Raw genomic sequence first — 26,778 nt, 5'->3', positions numbered from 1 at the left:
TATTTGGAACCACAGCTTAATCTCCAAACATCGTAAATGGCACATTTCAAGGAGCTCCCGCCATGATGTTAGCGGCTTGGTTCGGGTTAGCATACTAATACGGTGGCCATCTTGACCGTTATTTATAGTATCGGTTCCCCTTTAAACACCTTCTCAAAATATTTTTTTTTTCAAATCGCACCATTGTCTGGAAGATTGGCGTTGTTATTTTTTTTATAAACGTTTCAAACATTATTATTCTGAAATTGTTGGTGAGCATATAAAATAAAAAAAGTCGTTTGTTCAAACGGCGGTGGTCATCGCGACCTGTTGGCTATGGGACTCATACCGACGTAAAGAACACGTACTAGTATATATAATGTTGTTTACATGAAGTACGAAAACGCGCTGCGCAACGACTAGCGCCCTTCAAATTTTTACCTGTATCATACTATTTTCAAGGACGTTGGCGTTTTTGTTGTTTGGAAAATGTTTAAAAAACGTTATTTTGAAAGGTGGTTATACACTAAATATTTATGTAAACAACTAAACTGTACGCCAAACTACTAGTATGTTTTAATATTTTTGTAAAACTGAATGCCGACATCACGTAATAGACTACGTATTCGATATTTCTGTAAACAATTGATCACCGATATAACGTAATAGACTATGTATTATTATATTTCTTTAAACAACTGTAACAACCAGTCTACTCGGTCATTATTATGTACAGTATTATGTAAATTAGGTATGAAAAGACTTATTTGACTAGTCCCTTTCTAGCTCCATGAATATACCAACCATTGGTTTTGATTCCTGCAGGCCAATTGACGCCTCTCACAGCAATCGTTGTTGCAATTATAAAAACAAATTCCATAAACATAATTTAGTCAATGCATGGAGGTATCTGTTTATACCTCCATGGTCAATGATCATCTAGCGCTTGATCATGCTGTAGTTAAGCCACCTAACCTTGTGATTAAAATGCGATGGTCGTCGCGCCGTGCGTGTTCGATATGGACTCATAGTGACGTGTACAACACGTTATTTAATTACATGAAATTCAAACACGCACTGAGCGAAGACCACCACCCTTCATTCAATGGCCTCTTCTAAGCTACGGTTTATTCATACCGCTTGGAATAATTTGATTCGAAATTGAGTTAAGCCACAGCCCCTCCACAAAAGCCTGCAATATTTTCCAATGTGAAACCCCCTTATTATCGATATCCAGCAACATTTAATTTACAGAGTGGTTTGCGTGGAACTAATTGTCGTATGTTTTAAAATTACGTCAAATAGTCGCGTGAATCCAGGGCCAGAATATCAGGGCCGACCTGCCGTTCACAAAATCACTCTTGTAGATTCGTGTGCTACAGTAACCCATGAGTAGACATCATCTTTATAAAACAAGATCATGACATTTTCCCTGAAAATTACATGGTCATCAAGTATTGCAATACACTACATAGTATTATATCATTTTTTTTTTAAATTGTAATATTAGTGATGATATAGAAAACATTCCCGGTAGACACAATCCGGATAGAACAACCTCCGAGACAGTACATTGCATGGAGACAATGCCATTTAATGTGAGCGTACCATAACCCGTAATTTGCTAAACCACCCATTTTTTTAGCAATATGTTATTTATTATGTCCCGCGATTTAGAAAGCCCCAATAGGACTATTTGTATTTTAAAATAAAGATTGAATTTGGCGACCTTTTAGATCTACATCAACGTTCCTTGTCGATCATGTTCTATTGTTACGTGTTGGAAATAACGCAAAAGGTACATTATCTAAACACATGTTTTCTGAGATAATGTCCGCCGGGATCTTTCTCTGCCGGTATCCGGTAAATCTCAAATTCAGGTTAACCTCATAACATATTTCGTGTTCGTAGGATTACCGAAGGTGCGGGTTAAACCGACACCTTATCCAAGGCCACTTCACAAAATGTCAATAGTCGCTAAAGTGTTAATTCAATTGATAAACATACACAATATACAGAGGGCGCACAACCATTCAATCATGTCAGCCAAGATAAAGAGCTATTTATCTGAAGTGTATATGCGCATGCGCAACAATATGCAAATCGCCAATTTGACCTAGATACCAGTAGGAAGTAAACTCGCCAGTTCGAGGACGTGTGTTTTCTACGGAGTAAACGGTAAGTTTTTATCTTGTACTGTCTTTGTTGTGACTCTGCTTTTTATGCAATTCAGCATTAATTTATCGAGCATGAACTATAGAATAGCTTGAATGCAGCATTTGAGTCAGGACGGTAATTAAAACGGCTTAATTTTAGCGATCATTTTCACCGACTCGTGTATTGAAAACAGCTAGCTTCGGTCTAGCCCTTGTTCATGGCGCAATCGTGCTGTCAGTGTCTGCAGTTGAGAAAAGACAATGATCTCACAAATTAACAATGTCAATATTTTTTAAGCACTTTTTTTCTGTTTTTGACCCCTTTTCATTTCGGTCTCTTCGCCCATGCATGACGTTCTGATATTGTACAGTTCCGGTAACACAACAAATTCTTATTATGGTATTTTTCTTTTTATGATCTGGTTGTAGGCGTATTCTCACCTATTTTTCTTCATCTGAAGGTGTAATAAATTAATAGTAAAGCGATAATGGTTTTCTGCTGTGTTCCGGGCTGTAGCAGTCAAGCCAAACCACGCAAAGGGAAACCGTATGGAGACGATGTTTCGTTTTTCAGCATACCAAGGAAGCCCTTTTCCAGATACAAGACATTCGTACATGCTATAGGAGGGGACGACAAATTGAGGCCTACAAAATATTCCCGTGTTTGCAGCAAACATTTTATAAATGGAAGAAAGATTGATTTACCAGAATCGAAAAGTTATACACCAACACTTGCTCTTCCAAATAGATCACAACAGAAAAGAACTCATCGCCGAAAAAAATACTTGCAAGGGAAAGTTGGTAAGTTAACTTTTGTGAACTTTGTCTAGCTTTCATGGCGATGCTTGAACCAAAATTTTTAAGTAAAAGTAACTTCATTTCTGAAATGATTTTTTTGAGACATTACTGCTTAAAATTTGGTGGAAGCAGCCCTAAACAAAGATGAACATGGTAATGAGGATTCTGCAAATGTAAGCATTTTAATCTCAATACCTTTCCTAGTTTCATACCATGCTGTGTGGCTGTCTAAACTAGAGGCTTCAAAGTTAGATACAAGGTTGATCCTTATTGACCGACCCAACCCCAACCGTAAACACAAAGCCTATCAGGAAGCGGGCTTACATCCATCTCGATTTTTCAACCTACTGTAAAAGGGGTAATTATTTACTGGGTTTTAATTTTGCTTATTTCCCTGACTGCAAAATTCGCTAAATTAAAACCCAGTGAATATGTAATATGGAGTATAGAACACATTATCTTAATAACGAAACCCTGAATTAAAAAACCCACTGAATATGACTGAAATGCTAAATCAACGAAATTTAAAACCAGTGAAAATTATTCACTTTACATTATCATAATTGTACCTTGTATCATGCTTCGACTCAACTTCTGGAATTGACATTAATTGTATCAACATGATAGAGTTTTAACCGATTATCAAGCTATCAGCAAAAATATTTTAATTTTAACAATTTTCTCCCAGCAGAAACATAAGCTAGTAACATAATAAACATGCTTTGGTAATGAAAATTAATTTGTGTGACTTTATGATATTTTTGTAGGCGTCAGAGCCAGATTCCCCTGCACTCTGTACCAAATCCGATGATGAATCAATATCAATGAGCAGTTGTTCACAGTTCTGTGAGGAGGTAGGTTTGTGACATTTTGGGTTTTTGTCAACCACCAATCCAATGTAAATTTTACCAATGTTTTTTTTTTGGTCAAATGTGTACTTTTGTGCAACTGTGGACTTTTGTTTGTCTAGGGTGCTATTGTGAACATTTGAATACCAAGACCATATTTTATAACAAGGCAGATTTAGTTGAAACTATTTTACTATCCAACAACGTTTTGTTGATGGGATTTTTTCCTCCTATTTTAAATCATTTTTAGTGTTAATGAATTAAAACTAACCTTTTATAAACCTTTTATTTTTCAGACACCAATCCTCACCTATGACACTGGGACACAGTATGATATCAGTGATATCTTAGACTCCACACATCATTCAGTCGTACAAAATGAACATGATCACAGTTTCCCATTACAGTGTTCAGAAATTGCATCTTTGGAGTTGCATTGTGCTAGTTTAGCAGAACAGTTGGAAAAACAAACAGCGGATTTTTATAGTATGAAAGTGAAAATATCTGAGCTTTTGGAAGAAGTGGGAAACTATCGAAAAAAAAATTTCACTTGAACGTATAAAAAGTGATGACAAGGCTGTAAAGTTTTATACAGGTTTCCAAAACTTAAATGCTTTGATAGCATTCCATGGCTTTCTCAAAACTAAAGCTGAGAAGTTGCAATATTGGAGGAATTCGAGTAAGGTGACAGAATCACAGAAGTATCAAACTATGAACAAAGGTAAACCAGGCCGTAAACGAAAGATGTCCACCATGGAAAAGTTAGTTATGGTCTTAGTTAGGTTGAAAGTAGGATTGTTTGTTGTGGACATTTCAGACAGGTTTGACATTAGTTCTAGCCAGTTTTCTAGAATTTTCACAACTAGGATAACTTTTCTCAGCCATGAGCTGAAACTTTTATTTCCCTTTCCAACACAAGCTCAGATTAAGGAAGCTTTACCAGACGAGTTTATGCAGTTTGTCACAGTGTAAGTCCTGCTTATCGCAATTGAGAGGACCATCCACAGAACTCACACTGGACAGGGGCTTCTTTCACTGCTATTATGGGGTGGACAAGACAATAGTACTGGAAATGAAATACACATACACCAAAGTATCGTGTTAAAGCTCCTGGCTTTAATACCTCTCAAAATAATTACAAGAAATTAAGCGCAGAGAAATACAATGAATAAAGTCACTAAAATAGGGGATTGCTTAGGGAAGTGTGCATTGGTGATAACTCACAGTTTCAGGATGTATTATTGGACGACAGTCAATGGCTTCTACAACACAATAACGGAGAAATACAGGAGTCTTGCTTGCAGAGGAACGCTGGTATTCTCGAGGGCACCGCTGGAAGCAGGAGATCGCAGATCAGTTCATACAAGTCTCACAGAATGATGGTTGTAGCCTGTAATATCGTATCATAGCAGAACAAACATGAAAGCAAGCAAGTGACGGACACCAAGTTGAAATGATCGACCCTAAACTGTCCTGAGTCTGTCCAATTTACAGGCAGTGACACCACCTGGGTTTCCACATTAGCCAATCAGAATGTGATCTTGCTCGCAGCTGTGTCACGTAGGCAATGCAGTAGATCATAAACGTCTATTGTTATTCAAATAACAGCACACCCGGTAGATTCCATTTCTTCTTCCAAAGTTGTAAACACCCTTTGTTATGTAAATTACAAGAACACCTGTTATAACCCACTGCCCTTCCAGAGTTGAAAACAAGTATGACCTGTCAATCACCTTTATGACAGTTATCACAATGCACACCGTTTCTTCCCATGATTCCATGCATACTTCCATTTGCAGGGTTTGAGGTAATACGACAAAAACATGAAATAAAGGATGCTGACACAGTTCCCTACAACCAGAGTTATTATTGACTGTACAGAGGTGTTTGTTGAGGTGCCTTCATCTTTACTGGCCCAAAGTCAAACTTAGTCAAATTACAAGCACCACAACACCTTTAAGTCACTTGTTGGTATCTCTCTCTCTTGGTTTATGTGATAAGCTGGACCCAGGTGACAATGTAATGGCTGACAGAGGGTTTGAAATTAAGAGTATTTTCCCAGCAGGTTTTTTACTTTATTGCACCTTGTCCAGATTAAATTCATTTTTTAGAGACTGGCCATAGATAAGTAATTTTATAATACCTTAAATCTAGATGCATTCATAGCCAACATGTAACCAATAAGAAAAGTTTTATTCTGTAGTTTGCTAAACAAAATAGCCACTTATCATCTGTGTAACGCTTTCTTTATTGATGTTAGAAAACTGAAAAATGTATAACAATCTGTTTTAAATTTTATAGGCTCTAATAAGTTATTGAAGAGGTTTTAAATAATTGCATTAAATGAGCTGTAAATAGTTTTTGAAATTAAATACATGTATAAATAATAGAATACAAGAAGTGGTTTCTGTCATTCACCTGCAATGCGTCCCCCCAATAAAATACTGCAGAAGTTTCAAATACATGTAATTGTATTTTATGCATGGTTTTACAATGAATGAATTGTAAATAGTTTTTCAAATTAAATAAATACATGTGTAAATAATAGAATCATTATTTATCTCCCCTTTGTTTCCCTGTTCCCTGCTATTATGAATTTTGTCGCATTTCACAAAGTAGACTGTTTTCTCCCCAAGAACTAGACACAATAAATAGATCTACTCAGTATTTGTCCATTGTAGACATGACATTATAGTTTAATTTTTTTATATGGTTTCCATCCTCCATAAGATATAGTTTTCTTCCCCTTTTGACTCGACGAGTGACGATCTCTGACAGAAATGCATTATGGTAAAATTGGTTGATAGCAGGGAGGATGCTAGTATGCCATGCCTTGTCATTGAATTGGATGCGCTGCACAAAAATATCACTATCGTTACCAAACCACACAACAAAATCAACCCACGTATATCTGCCCTTGTATTTGAATATAATAGTCATGTGTTTCTTTTAGCGTCACTGAGCCACTGCTGTTGAATCAAACACTATTCTGTCAAGGTTGGCTCCGTAATCTGGGTTTTCTTTGCACAGTAGAAGCCCGACTTCATGAACCTCAACACTGTTATTGCCATCCTGTTTTTTCTTGTCTACATATGCCATGACAGCATCCTCTTCATGTCTTTTGCCATATTCTATGGCATACGTTGAAAATTGTGGTCTGTATAAAACTGAGTCCAGTAGTTTATCTGATTTTGATTGCCTCTTCATGTATTTTCCAAAATTTGATGAAGTCATCTTTGTTCTTCTTACATGCCATTTAGTGTTGTCAGCCTGCCCACGTGTCAGTTTTTCTGTCAGTTCTATGGAATCTTGTGTACTTGAATTTGAATTTCTGCTTGCAACATACTGAACAATTTCATGAAATGCAGGTGAACTAATATCATAATCATCACTAAATGGCATACTATCATTTTCTGTGGGTATGTCTTTTTCATTGCATACATGAGTTTGGGACTCAGCACAACTAGGGATTTCATAACCCTGTTCCTCTATTACCATAGATTGTGGTATTCTTTGGTGATAGGTGAGGGGTGATACACCATGAAACAAAAACAGAGAAGAGTGCATCACTGACTGCTTAATTGTTGCACATAATTTACCCACAGCTTCTTGGTCCAGTGCTTTGGTTTGACGCCCGGTGATCATATTGATTAGTTGATGATTTCTTTGAAATATCTTGACCATACTGGTATTTCCGTATTGTTAGCAAATGTACTGGTTCACTGGTCACTTGTAGTGTTCTTGGCTTTGTCCATTTGCACAGCATACTGGTACAGACAGGCTCTGCATGGTTCTTCAAGCGCTTTCTACAAAAATCTCCCAGGGCAAAGCGCATCGATGTCACATGATTACACTTTCCTAAACCATCAATACCTTTTCTGAAAATTAAAAATGAAGCTATTACGATAAACATTGCATAGATTCAAAATGTAGAATACTCATATCAGGAAGCCATAGTTAAAGCAGTGTTTATTTGAACAACTCCTTACTAAAACGTAATACGTCCATGCAACTATATATATTTTTTTTTTCATATTGCAAAATGCATGATGCAATATTTTTGAGGAACCACTGCAAACACATTTTTGGCCACTTGAAACATCACGACAATAATAATATTAATAAAGTTTTTCTTTAGTTTTTAGCCCTGAGACCAATGTTATAAAATATTGTTAGCCTTATTTTATATGTGTAGTGTCCATTACTTTGCTTTGTCTTAAATAGAAAAGGCTTGTCAGACTATACCCTGTTTTTCACACATCTATTTTATTCACTAAATACAAACACGGAAGTGTAATAGATCACTTACCAAGCAGGACACTCACAAGCTGCTTGTTTTGCTGAACAGTCATTTTTAGTTTCACCACGGATCTGTAATTTGTCTTTCTCATACTTGCTTTCACTCTTGCTTGTATAACTGTCGTACTTTCTTCGACAGCCACCACCATCTAACTGATGTGTCCCTCGGCGGAATATTTAAAAGCTTTCAGCTGTTTATATCCGGCCTTACCCATTGAATTCACCGCATATTTTTTTCTGAAACTACGACCAGGTAATGGTAGAGCTGCAGAAAAGTGAAAGCTGGAATCAGACGAAGATTTGTTGACCATGCTTTTTCTTCAGCTGAAGAAAGCAGGCCATCAACAAACCAAGCGTGATCATGTTCTTGTTGACCGGCAGAAGTTGTCGACGGCAAATCTTGTCCTGTATCGTCTGCGTCTTTTGACGGCGCTTCGCTAGAAATGGCAGCAAACGTCCTAGCAACGAGATCATTTTTGTTTCCTCCGACCTTGAGTGCATTTAACTTTAGTACTTCTTTGAGTTCTTTCGCGGTTTTGTTCTTTAGTCGATCGATTTCTGTAATGTTGTTATCGTGTACCATAGCGAATGCGATGAAAACACAATATGAGTAGCACTTCCGCATAGCATCTAGCTCAACTCGTATATGTTAATGACATGCAAATGAAACATCCGGGACATTCGCGAGATTGTGCAAAACGTATATTGTAAAGTTTAACTGGATATGATATCGGCGAGGGCGCAATAACAAATGTAATGTTATTTTAGTCATCATTACGAATGCGTATGTAATAAATTAGTATATGTCGTTATAACTGCATATTTATGTAATGTATACTTACAGTCGCTAGACAAGCACTCCGCCACAATCGAATCATTGAGTATTAGTTGAAATGACACCATTATAAATATATGCACACAACAACAACAATATAGTTGACGATAAATTAGTAAATTATAAATATATTTATATAGTTTTTTTAGACTGGGCCAAGAAAGTAGGTTTATATGAAAAGTGGATGATTTCTACCATGTCAAACCAGTAGTGCAACAGTTCAAGGTACGTGATTTCCGCTTAATAAGTTGAATTCAAGGTGCGTGATTCTCGCTTCATAAGTTGAACGTAAAACAACGACAAATTCAGAGTTGCCCCGTCAACTTAAACTGAAAATATACAATGGGCACCGTAGTATATCAGTTCTTTGAGTTCAGCGTAAAACGACAGCTAATTAGGAAATTTCCACTGTTTACACTGGACGTATCAAACGCACAACTTCTAAATTTCCGTCGTTTCAGTTTCGACGGTTACGTGAGGGCAATTCGAACGTTTATTTACCCAAATGTAAACAACGGATTTACTGCAAAACACGTTGTTAATCCGGCATGCGGTTACAACGTAAATTCGAATTTTTGTTAGATTTAGTTCTAGGGCTGGGCCAATATTGCAATTTGTGTTGTGGTTGTTGTGCCTGGGCTGCGCCAATATTGCAATTTGTGCAGAATTCAATGTAAGGCCTTTGCCAATATTGCAATTTGTGTGCGATTTATTGCTGGGGGATGGACCAGTATTACAATTTATCCGGGAATTAGTTACTGGGCTGGGCTAATATCGTAATATTGGCCCAGTGTAGGCACTAAATCTCGCGATATTTGCAATATTGGCCCAGCCGTGGTACAAAAATCCACACAAATTGCGATATTGGCCCAGCCCTGGAACTAAATGCCGCACAAATCACGATGTTGAACAAACCACTACACTAAATCCCTCACATATTGCAATATCGGCCAGGCTTGGCACTAAAATCCTAACAAATTTCAATATTGCCTCAGCTGCAGCACTAAATCCCGCACAAAAAGCAATATTTTCCCACCTTTGGCACTAAATCCCAAACAAATTGTAATGTTGGAGCAGCATAGGCACTAAATCCCACTCAAATTGCAATATTGGCCCTGCAACAGCACTAAAGGTTGAATCGTGCACAAATTGCAAAATGTGTACCAGCCATGGCATTAAATCAAGTACAAATGTTGATACTGGCACTGCCCCGGCACTGAAGGCCATACAAATTGCAATATTGGTCTAGCCACGGCACTATATCCAACACAAACGGCAATATTGACCCAGCCCCAGCACTAAATGCCACGCAAATTCCATTATGAACTCAGCCCTGGCACTAAATACCACATCAATTTCAATATTAGTTATGCCCACAATAAATACCGCACATATTGCAATATTGGTCCCGTCCCAGCACTAAAGGCCATACAAATTGTAATATTAGCCCAGCATTCTCACTAAATCCTATACAAATTGCAATATTGACAAAACCCCAGCATTAAATCTCTAACAAATTGCAATATTGACCCAGCATTCTCACTAAATCCTATACAAATTGCAATATTGACAAAACCCCAGCATTAAATCTCTAACAAATTGCAATATTGACCCAGCATTCTCAATAAATCCTATACAAATTGTAATATTGACACAACCCCAGCATTAAATCTCTAACAAATTGCAATATTGGCACTGCTCCGGCACTAAATCCCATGCAAATTGCAATATAGGCCCAGCCCCGGAATTAAATCAAACATAAATTGGTATAATGGCTCAGGCCTGGCACTAAATCCTGCACAAATTGCAATAATGGCCCAGCCCCAGCACTAAATACTGCAAAAATTGCAATATTGGCTAAACCCGGCACTAATACTCAAACAAATTGCAATATTGTTCGATCTGTAGCGCTAAACCCCGCACAAACGCCATATTGGCCCGGGGCTGGCACTGAATCCTGCATAAATTGCAATATTGAACCAGCCCCAGCACTCAACCCAGCACAAATTACAATATTGACCCAGGCTGGCACTAAATGCCATACAAATTGTAATATTGGCACAGCCCAGGCACTAAATCCCACACAAATCGCAATATTGGCCCAGCATTGGCACTAAATCCTCGACATATCCAAAATTGCAATATCGGCTAAACCCCAGCACTAAATCTCAAACACATTGCAATTTTGTTCCAGCTGCAGCACTAAATCACACACACGGCATGAAATCGCGTGTTTCCGGTACGGTTACACAACGGTTACATGGCGGTTATGCAGTAAAACCGCCGCGTAACCGTCGCGTAACCGTCGGACTATGGGAGTGGCATATCCGTCGCGTAACCGTCAGTCGGAAATGCTGCGTTTGTCGTTCATTCAGTCCAACGTAAATCAACGGTAATTTCTGAAAAACCGCAGATTTCCGTTCAACGTTTATAACGTATACTTTTAAATATCCGCTGGTTAAGTTGGACGGACGAAACGTAAATGCAAAAATATACGCCAATTTACGTTGAAACTGAAACAACATATACAGCTGGGTAACCATAGACTACTGGAGGGTCTATGGGGTAACCGATCATTACGTTAACGCTTTCCAGCGTATTCTTGTGTTCTTCCACGTCATGTACGCAGAGTACGCCCATTGTAAAAAAATGTTGACGTTTTCCGGGAACTGCCTTATAATATGTATCCTTACATGGTGTGTATAACCGTTTACAAAATAAATGTGCATTAGGTATAAGCGTTGTCCATATATAAAATTATTAAAATGTTCGTATATAGCGCCCTCGTACAGCTTGTTTTTAAATTGATCGTTAAGTCATGATCCCGCCATCAACGACAAACACAGTCGTGACTTGAAGATTGATGTACCTCCAGACGTGCTTAGCTCCAATACATCACGCTTCTTGCACGTCTTTATTAGATCAATTTTATGACATTTCAAAAATCTAAAAAAGCCTAGTTTGACTATGATAGAACGAAGTTCCGTCATATTTTACGTTTTGGAAAAAAAACGTGTAAGAGCTGCCCTTGAACTGAGCCAAGACAGCTCACACTTGTTTGTTAATACATTGTTTATAATCACGTGTGTTACTTCTACAACAAAAGAGGTGTTACCACTGTGGCACCAAGTGATATTTGTTTTGTCTGATGTGACTGAACTTATAAACATACTGTTGATTAACCTATGATTAAAACACACAATGAATGTTTCTTAAAACTATTACTTTCAAAAGTTAGAAAAAGAGTGTCAGTGTTAGTATATTGTAGTACGTAATCATTACTCAGCCAAGTCACTTTCGAGTACACATTAGTGGCGTTCACGTTAGAGATCTAACTTGAACGCTCGGCACGAACCGAAGTCAGTGGTGAATTTTCAGAGAACACATAACTATATATATGATCGGATAGTAATGTAGTAATGAATGATATCACAGTCACTCTACTAGGTGAGTAGAGTGACTGTGATGAATTGAATGCAAACTGTCGTCGGCGACGAATATTCATGTGCTGCAGCCGGTATTTTCTTGCAATGCTACATTGACGTAAACAAAACAAATCGAATCTTCTAAGCCATTCATTGCACGATGACTCGTAATAAATACTATAATAACAAAAGGAATTAATTTCAATAAGTCAATTATTGTTTTCATCATATGTGTATCGCTTTCCATGTTTGGGCCAAATAACAGATCGACGAATGACAGCGTGATGTCTGCACGAGCCGAGTGGGTCCAGATGTGGGGCCGGACAAATGTAAATCCAGTGCTGTAATTCTCTCCAAATATAAATTTCGGCACGTGCCGAGATCCCACAATGTGCACGTAACAATTGCGGATGCTGATGTTGAAAAGGCTGTAGACTTGTAGCTGTACAATTCGTAAATAAAATACGTTGGTCGTTACGTCTCTGGAATAAATTATACTCGATGTTCATATCTAGTGCACTACTCTAGTAGCGGCACTGGTTTGTATACTTGCCTTGGCACAGCTATGCCCGTGTGATAGACATTATGGAACTGTTAATAATATAATAAAATATATAAATTTAAAATGTGTATTTGTTGTAATGTCAATGTAATGTGCCTGCTCAAAATCAAGGATCATCCGATACCTTGATAAAAACTATAATGGTCAATTATAGGATGTGGATCTACATGCAAGTGCCAACTACGTCAGTTGCTATGAAATATGTGTGGCCTAACCAAGATCTGATTGGCCTAGAACAGTATACTATACACAAGTTATAACCGAAAGAGAGAGACTATTCCACTTCCGTCTGGGGAAAAAACGAATAGAAAAATTGTAATTAAAATGTTCGTTGGTAAAAACTGCATACAGAATGCTTTATCCCGACGCATATTTCGTCGAGAGACCATTTCGTCAAAAGTATGATGTGAATTGGCAGTGCTGAGCACCCTCCCCATAATAATATCATTTTTGCTCCGCATTTATTGTAATATTACAAATTAAGAAATCCGCTGCAATTAATAGTTGGTGGTTTGTTGATGTTAAATGGATAAGACTCAATTCACACGCCAAGATGTGTCATTCTTCAGTTAAGAAATACAATGTGACAGACTTCAGTCGAATACTGGTGGAAGTTGTGACCTGCTTTTACGACGACAGAATTGGTTCGGTGTCAGTCGGTAATGAGCTGATAATAGTTAGTATTGTGAACACGGCGACGCGTTTTATACATCGTACGTTTAACCATGGAGCTCAATGGTTTAACATACAGCGTTACAGGCTTGCTTGAGCCAAATAGTGGAGTATTAGTGAATCCAAGTCGTCGCATCGTCGTACGCCATGGTCCCGGCCTCTTTTACGCCAAGCCTACACAGATTTATTCCGTCTCGAAGCGGAAATAAATTATGGCGGCGAGAATGAGTCTCTGACAATAGTGTACAATAGCTAGAATTAAGTTTACCGCATTCCGTAGTTGGACAACCAAAATGCATTGTTCCATACAATTACAACATAGCAACCGGTTTGTCATCGAGAAAAAATCATTTTTTTTCAAGTTTATATGCAGTCTGCTATTCTTTTTTTGTAACTTCTCCCCCCTGTTAAATGATTAGACGGGCATAAATTGGGATGTGCCAAGAAGCGGACCCAAACGGTTTGAAGGTTCTCAAACTCATTTCGACGAAGCAACTCTGACATTGCTTTCAGCGTCTCTTTCGTTACACTAATCAATCATGTGAATGTAACGTTTCACCTCGTCCAATAACGTCCATGCACAATATATATATATATCTGTTCTATTTTTATAGAAGAACTTTCCCAAATAAAAGAAATTCTAAAATTTAAAAATATAAGAGGTAGTCACTAAACCATGTACTTTCACACTCAAGCAAGAGAATAGACATGTTGGTGAACTAGCCTTGCACTGTGGGTGTTTTATTGTTTACACTCAGTAAAATACCAGTTTTTTTCACAAATAAAAAAATTAAAAAAAAGAACTGCAGACCACACTACTTTATATTTTTGAGTGGGCCAGCCATGTTTTCACATACAAAAATACACATAATATATCTATTTAATTTATTTTATTTAAAAAAAAAAATAATTTAGAAGCATAACAATACAACGACTAGATTTGGTGTCACAGTTTGCTCCCAATTCATACTAGAATATTGCCAGCAATAATTAATAAAGCTTGTTAAAAAAAAACATTTATTCCCGACATCATATTCAATGGCTAGTTCTCAGGATCTACAACAGTAAATAAATAAACAGAAATCATTTTGATGCATGGTTTTAGACGACACTGCCATATCGCACATATATTCAACACCGCCATATGGAATTTGGATTTGGACCATACCATTTCAAGCTGCAGGGTGTCTAAACAATGACTCAACAAACAATAAACACATCTTCCACCCACCACACAAATTTTAGCCACAATAGACGAACCAAGAAAGCAACAAATATCAGACTGCATCTTGAAAACAACGAGATACCGCATTACAACTAGTCATTACAAACATGAAATCCTCCACCCCTCCCAGTACACCCTACAGCATCAATGGTTCCTATACTCATTTGCATCCATGTACAACAAGCTTAGCCAATAGATGCACATGACTCATCAAACTTTTGACCAACCACTCATTCTAAATATTGTTGTGTGAGGGCGCTATTTACTAATGAGAGGAATCTTTTAAACAAACTGAACAGATCTAATATTACAAGCAGTAAGTATCTAGTTATGCTTTAATTAGAGAAGGTATACTATTCACTCACCTGTAAGCATACTATGGCATGACTTATAACTTTAGCCATAGGGGGGTCAGTCTAGCCACAGTTGAAATCTTTTAAAATATGATTTCTCAGGTAGTGACTCAGCTTTAGTTCTGAAATTAAATTAAATTATTAAAATTAATTCATTAATATTACCAGCAGTGAGTATCTAGTTATGCTTTAATTAATGAAGGTATACAATTCACTCACCTGTAAGCATACTATGGCATGTCTTATAACTTATAGCCATAGGGGGGGGGGTCAGTCTAGCCACAGTTGAAATCTTTTAAAATATGATTTTTCAGGTAGTGACTCAGCTTTAGTTCTGAAATTAAATTAAATTATTCAAATTATTTCATTACATCTGATCTATTTTTATAGAAGAACCTTCCCAAATAAAAGAAATTCTAAAATTTAAAAATATAAGAGGTAGTCACTAAACCATGTACTTTCACACTCTAGCAAGAGAATAGACATGTTGGTGAACTAGCCTTGCACTGTGAGTGTTTTATTGTTTACACTCTGTAAAATACCAGTTTTTTTCACAAATAAAAAAAATTAAAAAAAGAACTGCAGACCACACTTCTTTATATTTTTGAGTGGGCCAGCCATGTTTTCACATACAAAAATACACATAATATTTCTATTTAATTTATTTTATTTAAAAAAAAAATTAGAAGCATAACAATACAACGACTAGATTTGGTGTCACAGTTTGCTCCCAATTCATACTGGAATATTGCCAGCAATAATTAATAAAGCTTGTTCAGAAAACCATTTATTCCCGACATCATATTCAATGGCTAGTTCTCAGGATCTACAACAGTAAATAAATTAACAGAAATCATTTTGATGCATGGTTTTTAGACGACACTACCATATCGCACAGATATTCAACACCGCCATATCGAATTTGGATTTGGACCATACCATTTCAAGCTGAAGGGTGTCTAAACAATGACTCAACAAACAATAAACACATCTTCCACCCACCACACAAATTTTAGCCACAATTGAACAACTAAGAAAGCAACAAATATCAGACTACATCTTGAAAACAACGAGATTAACCGCATTACAAACATGAAATCCTCCACCCCTCCCAGTACACCCTACAGCATTAATGGTTCCTATACTCATTTGCATCTATGTACAACAAGCTTAGCCAATAGATGCACCTGACTCATCAAACTTTTGACCAACCACTTATTCTAAATATTGTTGAGTGAGAGCGCTATTTACTAATGAGAGGAATCTGTTAAACAAACTAAACATATATATATATATATACACATGTATATATATATAGGAAGGTAGTCGATTATTACAGGTGAGAGTGCTCGATACTAAACGATGAGTTTGTAGAGCAGATTTACATACGTGGACAGAAGAATTAAGACACGACTACATGAGTCAAGTTCACTCTACAGTACTGTTTCGTAAGATACATGGAGTACCTCACTCATCAGGAGTTAAGACTTTATTAAATAAACCATCGAAACAGACTACGTTATAAGCGCTACAGATTTGCATAACAATGGAGTGTGTTTACGATATTAAAACTAGTTGTTGCATAGCAACGATTTCGCTCTGTGTCTACAGGAAGAAAAAAGCTCATTTCTTTTATTTAAACTACAGTAATGTTGTTGGAAAATTATAATATATTTCTCTCTAATACATAAGTTGCAACGTTTGCTTGAAGTATTGTATGGTGCAGCACGCGATAACACTCTCCATTTGATGTCGTAATCGATGTTATTGTCTTTTAATGACCAAGCGTATTTACTGAGCTCTGTTGCGTTTCTCAATGATTGGTTGCGTAGCGATGCTGTGTGGTTTCTGTACCGGGTTTTAAATTCATTTCCTGTTAGTCCCACATATGTTTCACACTTGTTGTTGTCTTGCCGTCTGATATTAGCTTGGTAAACCAGGGCCGATTGTAAACAATTTCCGTCTAAGGGGCATTCAGATTTCTTACGGCAGTTACATAATCTGTTGATCTCGGTACTGGGTGTATTGGTGTTGGCCGCTGTAAGCTGTTGTTTGTTTTGATTGCAGATTATTTGCTTCACGTTATTCGTACAACTGTAGCTCAATTTGATGGTGTTACGGCTGAAAATTTTCCTGAGTTTGTTTCCCTATTGGAAACACTTATGAACCAGGGTGAGGAATCTTCTCCCGACGCTGTTAGTGACATTTTTACTGAAGGGAGGGTTAAACCAGAGGATGTTGTTACGAGGTCTGTTTGTTCTTCTTCTTTCCGTGGGGGGTTCGAATTTGAGGTGATAATCATATCCACTTTGATTTAGAGCTGTCTGGTAAGGTGGCGCGGCTAGATCAAAGTTTTTTTCGTCTGATGAAAGATATGACAATCGTTTGTTGATTCCTGCCGGTATATTCTTTGTGATGGAGGGTGGGTGGTTGCTCTCTCTATGTACGTATAGTGGGTGGCTGTTGGGTTTAATATATGGATTGTAAGAGCTGTCAGTGAGGTTGAATGTGACGTCCAGGAACACCAACACACCCAGTACCGAGATCAACAGATTATGTAACTTCCGTAAGAAATCTGAATGCCCCTTAGACGGAAATTGTTTACAATCGGCCCTGGTTTACCAAGCTAATATCAGACGGCAAGACAACAACAAGTGTGAAACATATGTGGGACTAACAGGAAATGAATTTAAAACCCGGTACAGAAACCACACAGCATCGCTACGCAACCAATCATTGAGAAACGCAACAGAGCTCAGTAAATACGCTTGGTCATTAAAAGACAATAACGTCGATTACGACATCAAATGGAGAGTGTTATCGCGTGCTGCACCATACAATACTTCAAGCAAACGTTGCAACTTATGTATTAGAGAGAAATATATTATAATTTTCCAACCACATTACTGTAGTTTAAATAAAAGAAATGAGCTTTTTTCTTCCTGTAGACACAGAGCCAAATCGTTGCTATGCAACAACTAGTTTTAATATCGTAAACACACTCCATTGTTATGCAAATCTATAGCGCTTATAACGTAGTCTGTTTCGGTGGTTTATTTAATAAAGTCTTAACTCCTGATGAATGAGGTACTCCATGTATCTTACGAAACAGTACTGTAGAGTGAACTTTACTCATGTAGTCGTGTCTTAATTCCTCTGTCCACGTATGTATATATATAGTATAAATGGGAAAGGATGTTTTGTTTTAACATATATATATATATATTGGATAATTACGACACCACTATTATCTGGACTACTACATTTATTTTTTATATCGGTCTTAGCAAAGAACCACAATATGCCAGCACCGAGGATTGATTCCGATATTCTGATTAGTCCACCGTCCACCACTGTTCTATCTCCCTTTGTTCTATATCAACAATTAATGCTGTTTCGTTTGTCATTACTTTGCACAAACTAACGACAAATGTGCAACCATATCAAGTACGAAGGCTAAGCAGGTAGTGTGAATAGATTCGGTGTCGTGGGCTGGAGTGCGAAAACGAAAAGGGCTTCCCCAAGGAAGTAGTTTACACGAACCAGCTCCCTGCACGAACCTAATTCGGGAAAGTAGTGTCACGTGAGTGTATTGGTCTATTGAAAACTCATTTATTTTCGTAAAAACCACAGTCCCTCTATATCAGAGCATGGAACGGGTTTATAGTTCCATGATCAGAGGGACTGTGGTAAAAACACATCTAGTTGCGTTTTATGTTTGAGAATATTACTCAAACACCTTTTTACCTATCGATTTCTTCGTTCGTTATTTTCTCAAAAATCTGCCCACGCTCGCTGCTAGAATCCGTCATTCAGAATTTCCGACCAGAATAAAAAAATGCCGACCGGCGCTATGCTATTTGTTTGCAATACACACAGGATGTCGGCCACTGGACCGTTATGCATCAGACTCGTAATATTACTAGTCTAGGGTTATGCTATTGTCACGACATGGAAGGAGTACCTTCCATGGTCACGTTAAGGTAGTGAGAAGGGTTTGACGACGTTTTGAATAAAGTGTTCTCTGCCTGTTGTTTCATTCAGAACCATACTTTATAATTTATGATTCAAAAGCCTAAATATAGAGGGACAAGTTCGCACTAACCGGACAGTCATTGTTCACAATTACCACGTGACAAAAAAAATGGCGAACCTTGTAAAAATTACTAAATCCGCGATTGCGAGAGCACACAGCGGAATTTCCGCTTGAAATTTGCGCCATGCATTCCCGTAATCAAATTCATTGAAATGTGTCCCCGGTTATCAAAAGACCCATTTTTTTTCGATTTCAATGCAGGTTTTTTTTTCCCCTAACTATTTCATACTATCCCACCTTTAACAGACTATTATTCTGTAACAAAGCATTTTCTAAAAAAAAACAAAAAAAAACAGACATATTTCGCACCGTTATTATTTTGTGAATGTGTGAGTTTAAATGTCCGAACTCACTTAATTTTACAGCGGTGCCAATGAGTTCATTAATACCTGGGGTTACTCAACACTGGGGAGTTGATTTGTAAATTGTGTTATGTAAAGTGGACTCAGATATTTATAACAATTTAAAATTAAAATATAACAATTTGAATGCATATGCAACATATAACCTGTTAATGTATTGTAACCAGGCGTGACGTTTTGAAAACAACGTTTTACCCGCATCTAGCAAGATTATGAAATGATCCCAATTGTGGGCGTGCCAACACAACGGCGCCATCAAGACTAGATTGGAAAAGACTCAAGTGTTTTGCAAAGTTCCAAGATATATTGTTAACTGACTGTCCGAATAATTCTCAGAACGGCTGTAATTGCTTCATGAATATTTATAAACAGACCGGAACTCTAAAACAACCCCTGGCACTGCGACAAGGGGCGATAAAAACTGACCGGGACGCCATAGTTGTGACGTCGCTTGAGTGAAATTATTAAAAAAAAATGCACTCCTTTTTCTCTCTACATAGTCACACTCTAAAGAGACTGTACTTATTTCTACCACAGTCCCTCAACACGCCTTTGTTCTAAGATGTTAATCACCCGATCGCTGGTAACAGTGTGCGTTATGCTTGTGGAGTGAAACCGATGACGTCATAGCATCTTTGGATCTTCCTAGATTTACACTGTCTTCCGTTCTGTGCCTGTGAATCTTTGTCATTTTATACAGCTTATTTCGAGTTGCGTGTGTGATTTGTGTTCTTAAAAGCTTCCTAATAAGGCACGTGTAATTTAAAAGATATGTTCATTAATTGACATAACAAAAATCAAGATTTTCAGACCGTCACAGCCAGCACTGTTCATTGCAGGGAGACGTGTTATGGTGACGCAGTAAGTTTTCACCCTGTGAAAATGCTTCCCTATATCTAAAACGGTCACAGTCGTCATATTTTTGTTTAATATTTTAATTGTTCCCCAATATAGATTATTTTGTGTAGAAGCAGTATTAATAGGTTCATTTCAGTCGATTATTTTACCGTTAGTTTTGCCACAGTCCTTCTATCTATCTATGATCAGGGAGCTGTAATGACAGGGACTGTGGTTTTGCCCCCGTAGATACTTGTATCCGCCCACGAACCAAGATGGTCGTCAAGTATCGTTTTTTTAATATTGATGCCTACAATTTTGAAGAACCATTGATTTATATCTTAGAAATAACCCAATCATTTTGGCGTAGTCTGATTCCGATATTCTTCTCAGAAAATCTCTGAATTAAACAGCTCCCTGATTTAGAACGTACACATTTTGTTGATGTTATATCAAGATGCGATTCGAACGACCAAAGTCGATGTTATAGTGAGAGTATCTGATCTTAACAAACCTCCCAAACACACTTTTCCGACTTGAACTATTATTTTATTAATATTAAGGTGGAAGTTCAAAAAAGTGCCCACTGCTGTTTTAATGGCTGTTCTGTTATTTTTTTATTTCGATCGTGTTTTAACACATCGTGGATGTACTAACAACGTACATCCATGAACACATAAACTACGTTCGATACGTTTTTTGCGGCCCTGACAGAATGGATGGCTGCATCGATGTCTCCGTTTCCGTAGCCTTGTTTAATGCATTCAGCAGCAACATTCTGTGGTCCCTCTTGCAATATATCATTCCAATCGATATCGAAATCGATAAAATCCTCGTAGTTTTTCCACATTTCGGTAAATAATGTACCGTCTTTCACGTTGTGCCAAACATCGTAACGAATTGAGACAAAAGAAGTATTAGCGTTTCCCAACCGGGTGGGGGACTGTGTTTCTACCCACCTCTTATCACGGAGATCTTACATAAGCAAAGCTCCTTATTAACAGTTTATTTGTTCACAACTCAAGACTTCGGGCAAATTTCTATCAAACGTTGGAAATTTGTTGGTCAGCATATAAAATAAAAAATCTTTTGTTCAAAGGGCGGTGGTCATCGCGTCCTGTTGAATAGGGGACTCATAGCGACGTATACAACACGAGTAAACATTGCTTTATTATAAGTAGTACGAAAACGCGCTGCGCAACGACCAGCGCCGTTTTCAAGGACGTTGGCATTTTTTAGATTGGAAAATAACTTTTTAAAAAACGTTATTCCGAAAAGTGGTTATACACTAAATATTCATGTAAACAACTATACTGTACGCCGAAATCACAAAATAGATTACTAGTATGTTTTAATATTTTTGTTAAACTGAATGCCGACATCACGTAATAGACTACGTATTAAATATTTCTGTGAACAACTGATCACCGATATCACGTAATAGACTAAGTATTAAATATTTCTGTAAACAACTGCTACAACCAGTCTTCTCGGTCATTATTATGTACAGTATTATCTAAATTAAATAATGAAAAGTACTTATTTGTGTTGTTGTTTTATTTGCGACGAATAATTAGAATGCACGGTATACACGTAATTTTAATTGCATGTTTAAAGGTATCTAATATCCTGCCGTTTAGCGCCCCATCCCACAGCTTTACCCTCATGTGATACCAAGGGAAACGTATATTTTTACTGTCGCATTTTACAAAAGTCGAAACTGGATGCATCATGGACTAGGTACAACACACGCTGCGACAACTGAGTGATCAGCGACATCTTTTTTTGAGCGATGTTCCGAACACTAAAACAGCAACATTGTCAGCTAAGTTGCTGACTGCTTTGGTGTACGCGTCTAAAGACCGTTATCTTACTTGACCTTCTCGGATCAACCCATGTTTAAGAGGGGTGCCACTCGACTTAATGTGGGCAGTGTAAGTAAGCTCAAGTTAGCACACGGCTATTTCTCTCAGTGTGCTCGTTTTGTTCATTATTGCAGCAAATCTCAGAAGTATTGGGACAGCCAATTTGCAAACTCGCTAGCGAATTTTGACTAAACAATTGGCTTTCGAATCTCGCTGGCGCCGATTCGTGGTGTAATGTATAGGTAGTTTCTCTGTAGTCATAGTACAAATGTAAAGTAAACAAAATTATCGAGAGTGATTTTGGATTTGTTAAAAAAATAGCCGAAATGCTGTGACTTTGTCTAATTGGTGATGGGAATTGCCAAGCAAGTGTATAAAATAGTGAACACAAATTTTAGTAAATATTACTGACCGCGAAAGAAGCCCATCGCGAAGTGTCTTGTATATACGTAATATAAATAGTATACTATAGAACGGTATATCTCTCTTGGAGGATGTAGTGGCCCTGAAAAGGGACACTTTGTTTAGATTTTCTTAGTATATAGCGGACTATATTTGAAATCCGCAATGTCGGAAGAAACTTCTAGAAAGTTCTGGCGTGCTCATGTCCAGGGCATCCAGAATAGCGAGTTCAGTAAACCGTTTAGCAAATACGTCATTTCTTTGCAATTCTCGTTTTAGATGACGAAAACATAGCTCGCAGGTATTTAATTGTGGGCTATATGGAGACTGAACAAGAGGGTGACTTTTCTGGCATCGAGCATCTATCAGGGGGGGAATTTCTTCTCTCGGGGTTTCTCCACATGTGTCGGGGGGATATCGTCTGGCCTCTATATCTCGTCTGGTTGAGGTACCGGACCGGGAAAGTCACTTAAACATTACATTCAAATAGACGCACAAAACGAAATACGTTTCAATAGCTAGTCATTAGCCACATCGAGAACGCCTCGAGGCAAACTGCCTCCTCGGGATCTCTCTCCAGCACTCTCACCAAGACTCTCTTGCCTCGTGAGGTTCTCTCTCTCTCTCTCTGACCAATGACTTAGTCTGTTTATTACATATCAAAACTTAACCAATTACAAAGCAGTTTAAACACTGTAAGGCGTGGCCTTCACACATACTGCCAATCACACTAAGTACTGGACACGTCATATCTTTTGATTAATCGTTCACTATATTACTAACTGTGAATACCAACTGTCAGAAATAGCGGTCCGGATGGCAACGGTTATGTCGTAATTAGTTCCAAATCACTGAGTCAAGTTCCGCCCAGGACCTCGTATGAGCCTAAATGATGACAGTTATAACACAGCCATTCACTAGTAATCAGCTAAACAAGTCGGTCAACAGATACGCGAAAACTAATTCATGACACATTCCTTCACCAAAACTGAGCTATGCCTCCTGGCATTGCACGTTCATAAATCAAAGATACCGTCTTCTGCTCATCACTCGTCATACGGGTTAAATACAATACTAATAAAAAGGATATAAATCAAAAGAGTAAAACACACTGATTAAATACAATAGTCACAAAAATAAAAAGAGTAAAAACAATGATTAAGTACAATGATTATAAAGTCACAAATATCAACGGTTATAAATCTAAAAACAAGGGAAAGGCAACCAATCGACTCGCTTTTCTCAAAACGGTCCCCTGATGTAAAGCTTCGCTGCACTGTCTCCCGTTACTAAGGTTACAAACTCTATATCAAAATGTCAAAAAACTAAGGCTGGGCAGTGTAACCATGCAATCAGCGAATCGCTGCAGTCGACAGCATGATCACGTGATTACCAGGGATGCGTCTCTCGGTTAAAGCATTGCAAAGCAGTAACTAATAAACATTGAATAAACAATCTATTAATCAAACTCCTGTCATATACGCTTATAGGCTAAAAGCACAAAACACTACTGAGTTACATATAATCATGTCAATCATGAACAAAAGCTTGCGTTATCAAACAATACGTATATAGGCGCACCACACTCTCATTTCAAAAATATATTACAAAACGTTACAAAGGTGCTCTCAACTCAAAAAGCGTCAGAAGTATTCCGAAACAACACCTACTAATCGATTATTCTGAACATCGATACTCTTAAAACGTCAGTAACTCTGTACTCGACAACTCTTAAAACTCTGAAAACTCTTTGGGGCATTACTCTCCCCATCATATTCCTTACTCACAAAACTCATAACAGTGTGTTGCAAATACTTGTCCACTGAAACGCGCTTAAATCGTTATAAAGGACCTAGCACGTCACTAAATATCAGTTCAAAACAAAGATCTGGGCGCTCACATACATACAATTCAATATCACAAAAAATGTTCAAAAAAACGGTAATAGAAATACGTTACATTACTAAGCAAAAGAGCCGAGATTCTGAAAAAGAGGTCAACGTCTTGAGTTACACAGTGTCAGTTACAGTGTCCAGTGAGCGGTTCTCTATACAATACACAAATAGCTAAAGTTCTAATCAAAGTATAAGCGTCTCTTCTCTTTCATCACGTTAGTCCGGATCGTTATTTCATCATCTTTTCTTTAATGTCGCTAAATTCACCTTGATTATTCAGTCCTAATCGATACTCGTCCTTCCTAAGGGGTTCTGAAATCTTCATCTCTTCAGCGTTGTTCATCGGTGCCATACTGTTAACGGCGTTAGTCGTCAAGCACGGTTTCGTCTCTGCCATCGAGCTGCTAGTTCAGTTCACAGGAAAGACACACATTCGTTCGTTCTTTCGACATTTCACAGTTCTTCACAGGATGTCAACGTGTGTTAAACACATGCCCGGGTTCATCCAAAACGTATCAGGGGAGAAATTCTTCTCCTCTCTGGGGGTTCTCCAACACTCGTCTGGGGGAATATCGTCTGGTCTCTATATCTCGTCTGCTTGAGGTATCGGTCCGGGAACGTCTCTTAAACCTTACAGTCAAATAGACGCACACAACGAAATACGTTTCAATAGCTAGTCATTAGCCACATCGATAACGCCTCGAGGCAAACTGCCTCCTCGGGATCTCTCTCCAGCACTCTCACCAAGACTCTCTTGCCTCGTGAGGTTCTCTCTCTCTCTCTCTGACCAATGACTTAGTCTGTTTATTACATATCAAAACTTAACCAATTACAAAGCAGTTTAAACACTGTAAGGCGTGGCCTTCACACATACTGCCAATCACACTAAGTACTGGACACGTCATATCTTTTGATTAATCGTTCACTATATTACTAACTGTGAATACCAATTGTCAGAAATAGCGGTCCGGATGGCAACGGTTATGTCGTAATTAGTTCCAAATCACTGAGTCAAGTTCCGTCCAGGACCTCGTATGAGCCTACATGATGACAGATATAACACAGCCATTCACTAGTAATCAGCTAAACAAGTCGGTCATGACACATCTCGCGTAGAACGGGTTCGGCCAAATAACCGTAATGAAAACCTCAATTGTCCATCACAACAGTGTCGCCTTCTCCACGGTTACTAAAAAAGAACGGTGAAAAAGGGTTCGAAAAATTGATTTGGCGAAGAGACTGCTAGAAAGTTGTACCGACAGTTCAATGTGTTCAAAAATTGTAGCGTTGACTAAAACCGCATTTAACAGCACGCTGAATATTGCGTGACATGACACATTTGCCAAAAAACTAAAACAAGGACAGACAAGAACAATTAAACAGGCATTCTATGAAACTGGCGGAAAATGCTGAATACATTTTCAATGATTTCTTCGGAGTCTACGAAAAAAAAGGGTTAAAACTTTAAAGTGCCTGTGCAATGCCCACCCACACGCTTCTTATTTTAGATCTGTGTCCCACAAAAATGGGCAATTATTGATTTTTTTGCTGAAAATGATTACTCGTATCCAAGTAAATTTGAGATATTTCCTGTGCTGTAGCCACGCCCGCCTATCCTGAAACGGTCGACTGTTTCCGGATTTCCGACTCTCGCCGAAAGTGCGCCACCAAAAGCTAAAATATGAGAGGAAGCCATACCCCTGGGCTGTACTTTTATATCACTGTGTCATTCAACATACTTTTAAACGAAATACATTTTTTGATCGGCGTTTCTTTTTTTTGTCTATTTTATTTTTGAGAGAGCGAATTTTTAGAAGTTGTTTTCACAACAAACATTTATGATGGTTAAACGTTGTGTTGTGGGCGGTTGCATTAATGCGTATTGTCATAGTGTAAGTATTTACATCGATCCGAAGGTGCGAAATCGGTGGACGAAAGCCGTGAAAATAACGAGAAAAGGTTGGGGTGGACTTCCTCCTCCTTCCTCTTCCTTCCTTCCGAGTAAGTGTTTCAAATGATTTGATTTTTTTGGCGATCCTGATTATCGCTTTATATAGACCACCCGTGTTATGTAAATGGTAGCAGTAATTTTGATAATGACACGAAAACGAAGCATCGGACAAACAGGAAATTACGCAGCCCTCAGGCTGTTCTCATTTTCGCAGGTTA

At 37.9% G+C, this 26,778-nt stretch overlaps 1 protein-coding gene and 1 pseudogene across 2 annotated transcripts; one reads left to right on the top strand and one right to left on the bottom strand.

The window, feature by feature from the left end:
• The first annotated feature begins 2,623 nt into the window (after positions 1-2,623).
• LOC100368472 (uncharacterized) lies at positions 2,624-4,753 on the top strand. The gene is made up of 5 exons (XM_078009108.1): positions 2,624-2,936; positions 3,138-3,247; positions 3,701-3,787; positions 4,078-4,267; positions 4,377-4,753. Exons 1-5 carry the CDS (start codon positions 2,624-2,626, stop codon positions 4,751-4,753), a joined length of 1,077 nt encoding a protein of 358 aa, XP_077865234.1.
• A 1,118-nt stretch (positions 4,754-5,871) lies between these two features.
• On the bottom strand, positions 5,872-8,172 carry LOC144351790 (uncharacterized; annotated as a pseudogene). Its single transcript, XR_014929222.1, has 2 exons — positions 8,091-8,172; positions 5,872-7,659 (listed from the first exon to the last, which is right to left on the bottom strand). The product of XR_014929222.1 is annotated as an uncharacterized LOC144351790 (transcript).
• Between the last annotated feature and the right edge of the window lie 18,606 nt (positions 8,173-26,778).

The sequence above is a fragment of the Saccoglossus kowalevskii genome, chromosome 4 (assembly GCF_978046115.1).
Source record: "Saccoglossus kowalevskii chromosome 4, keSacKowa6.1, whole genome shotgun sequence".
NCBI lineage: Eukaryota > Metazoa > Hemichordata > Enteropneusta > Harrimaniidae > Saccoglossus > Saccoglossus kowalevskii.
Note: the sequence above shows the minus strand (reverse complement) of the source record. Positions and strands in the feature narration are given on the sequence as shown.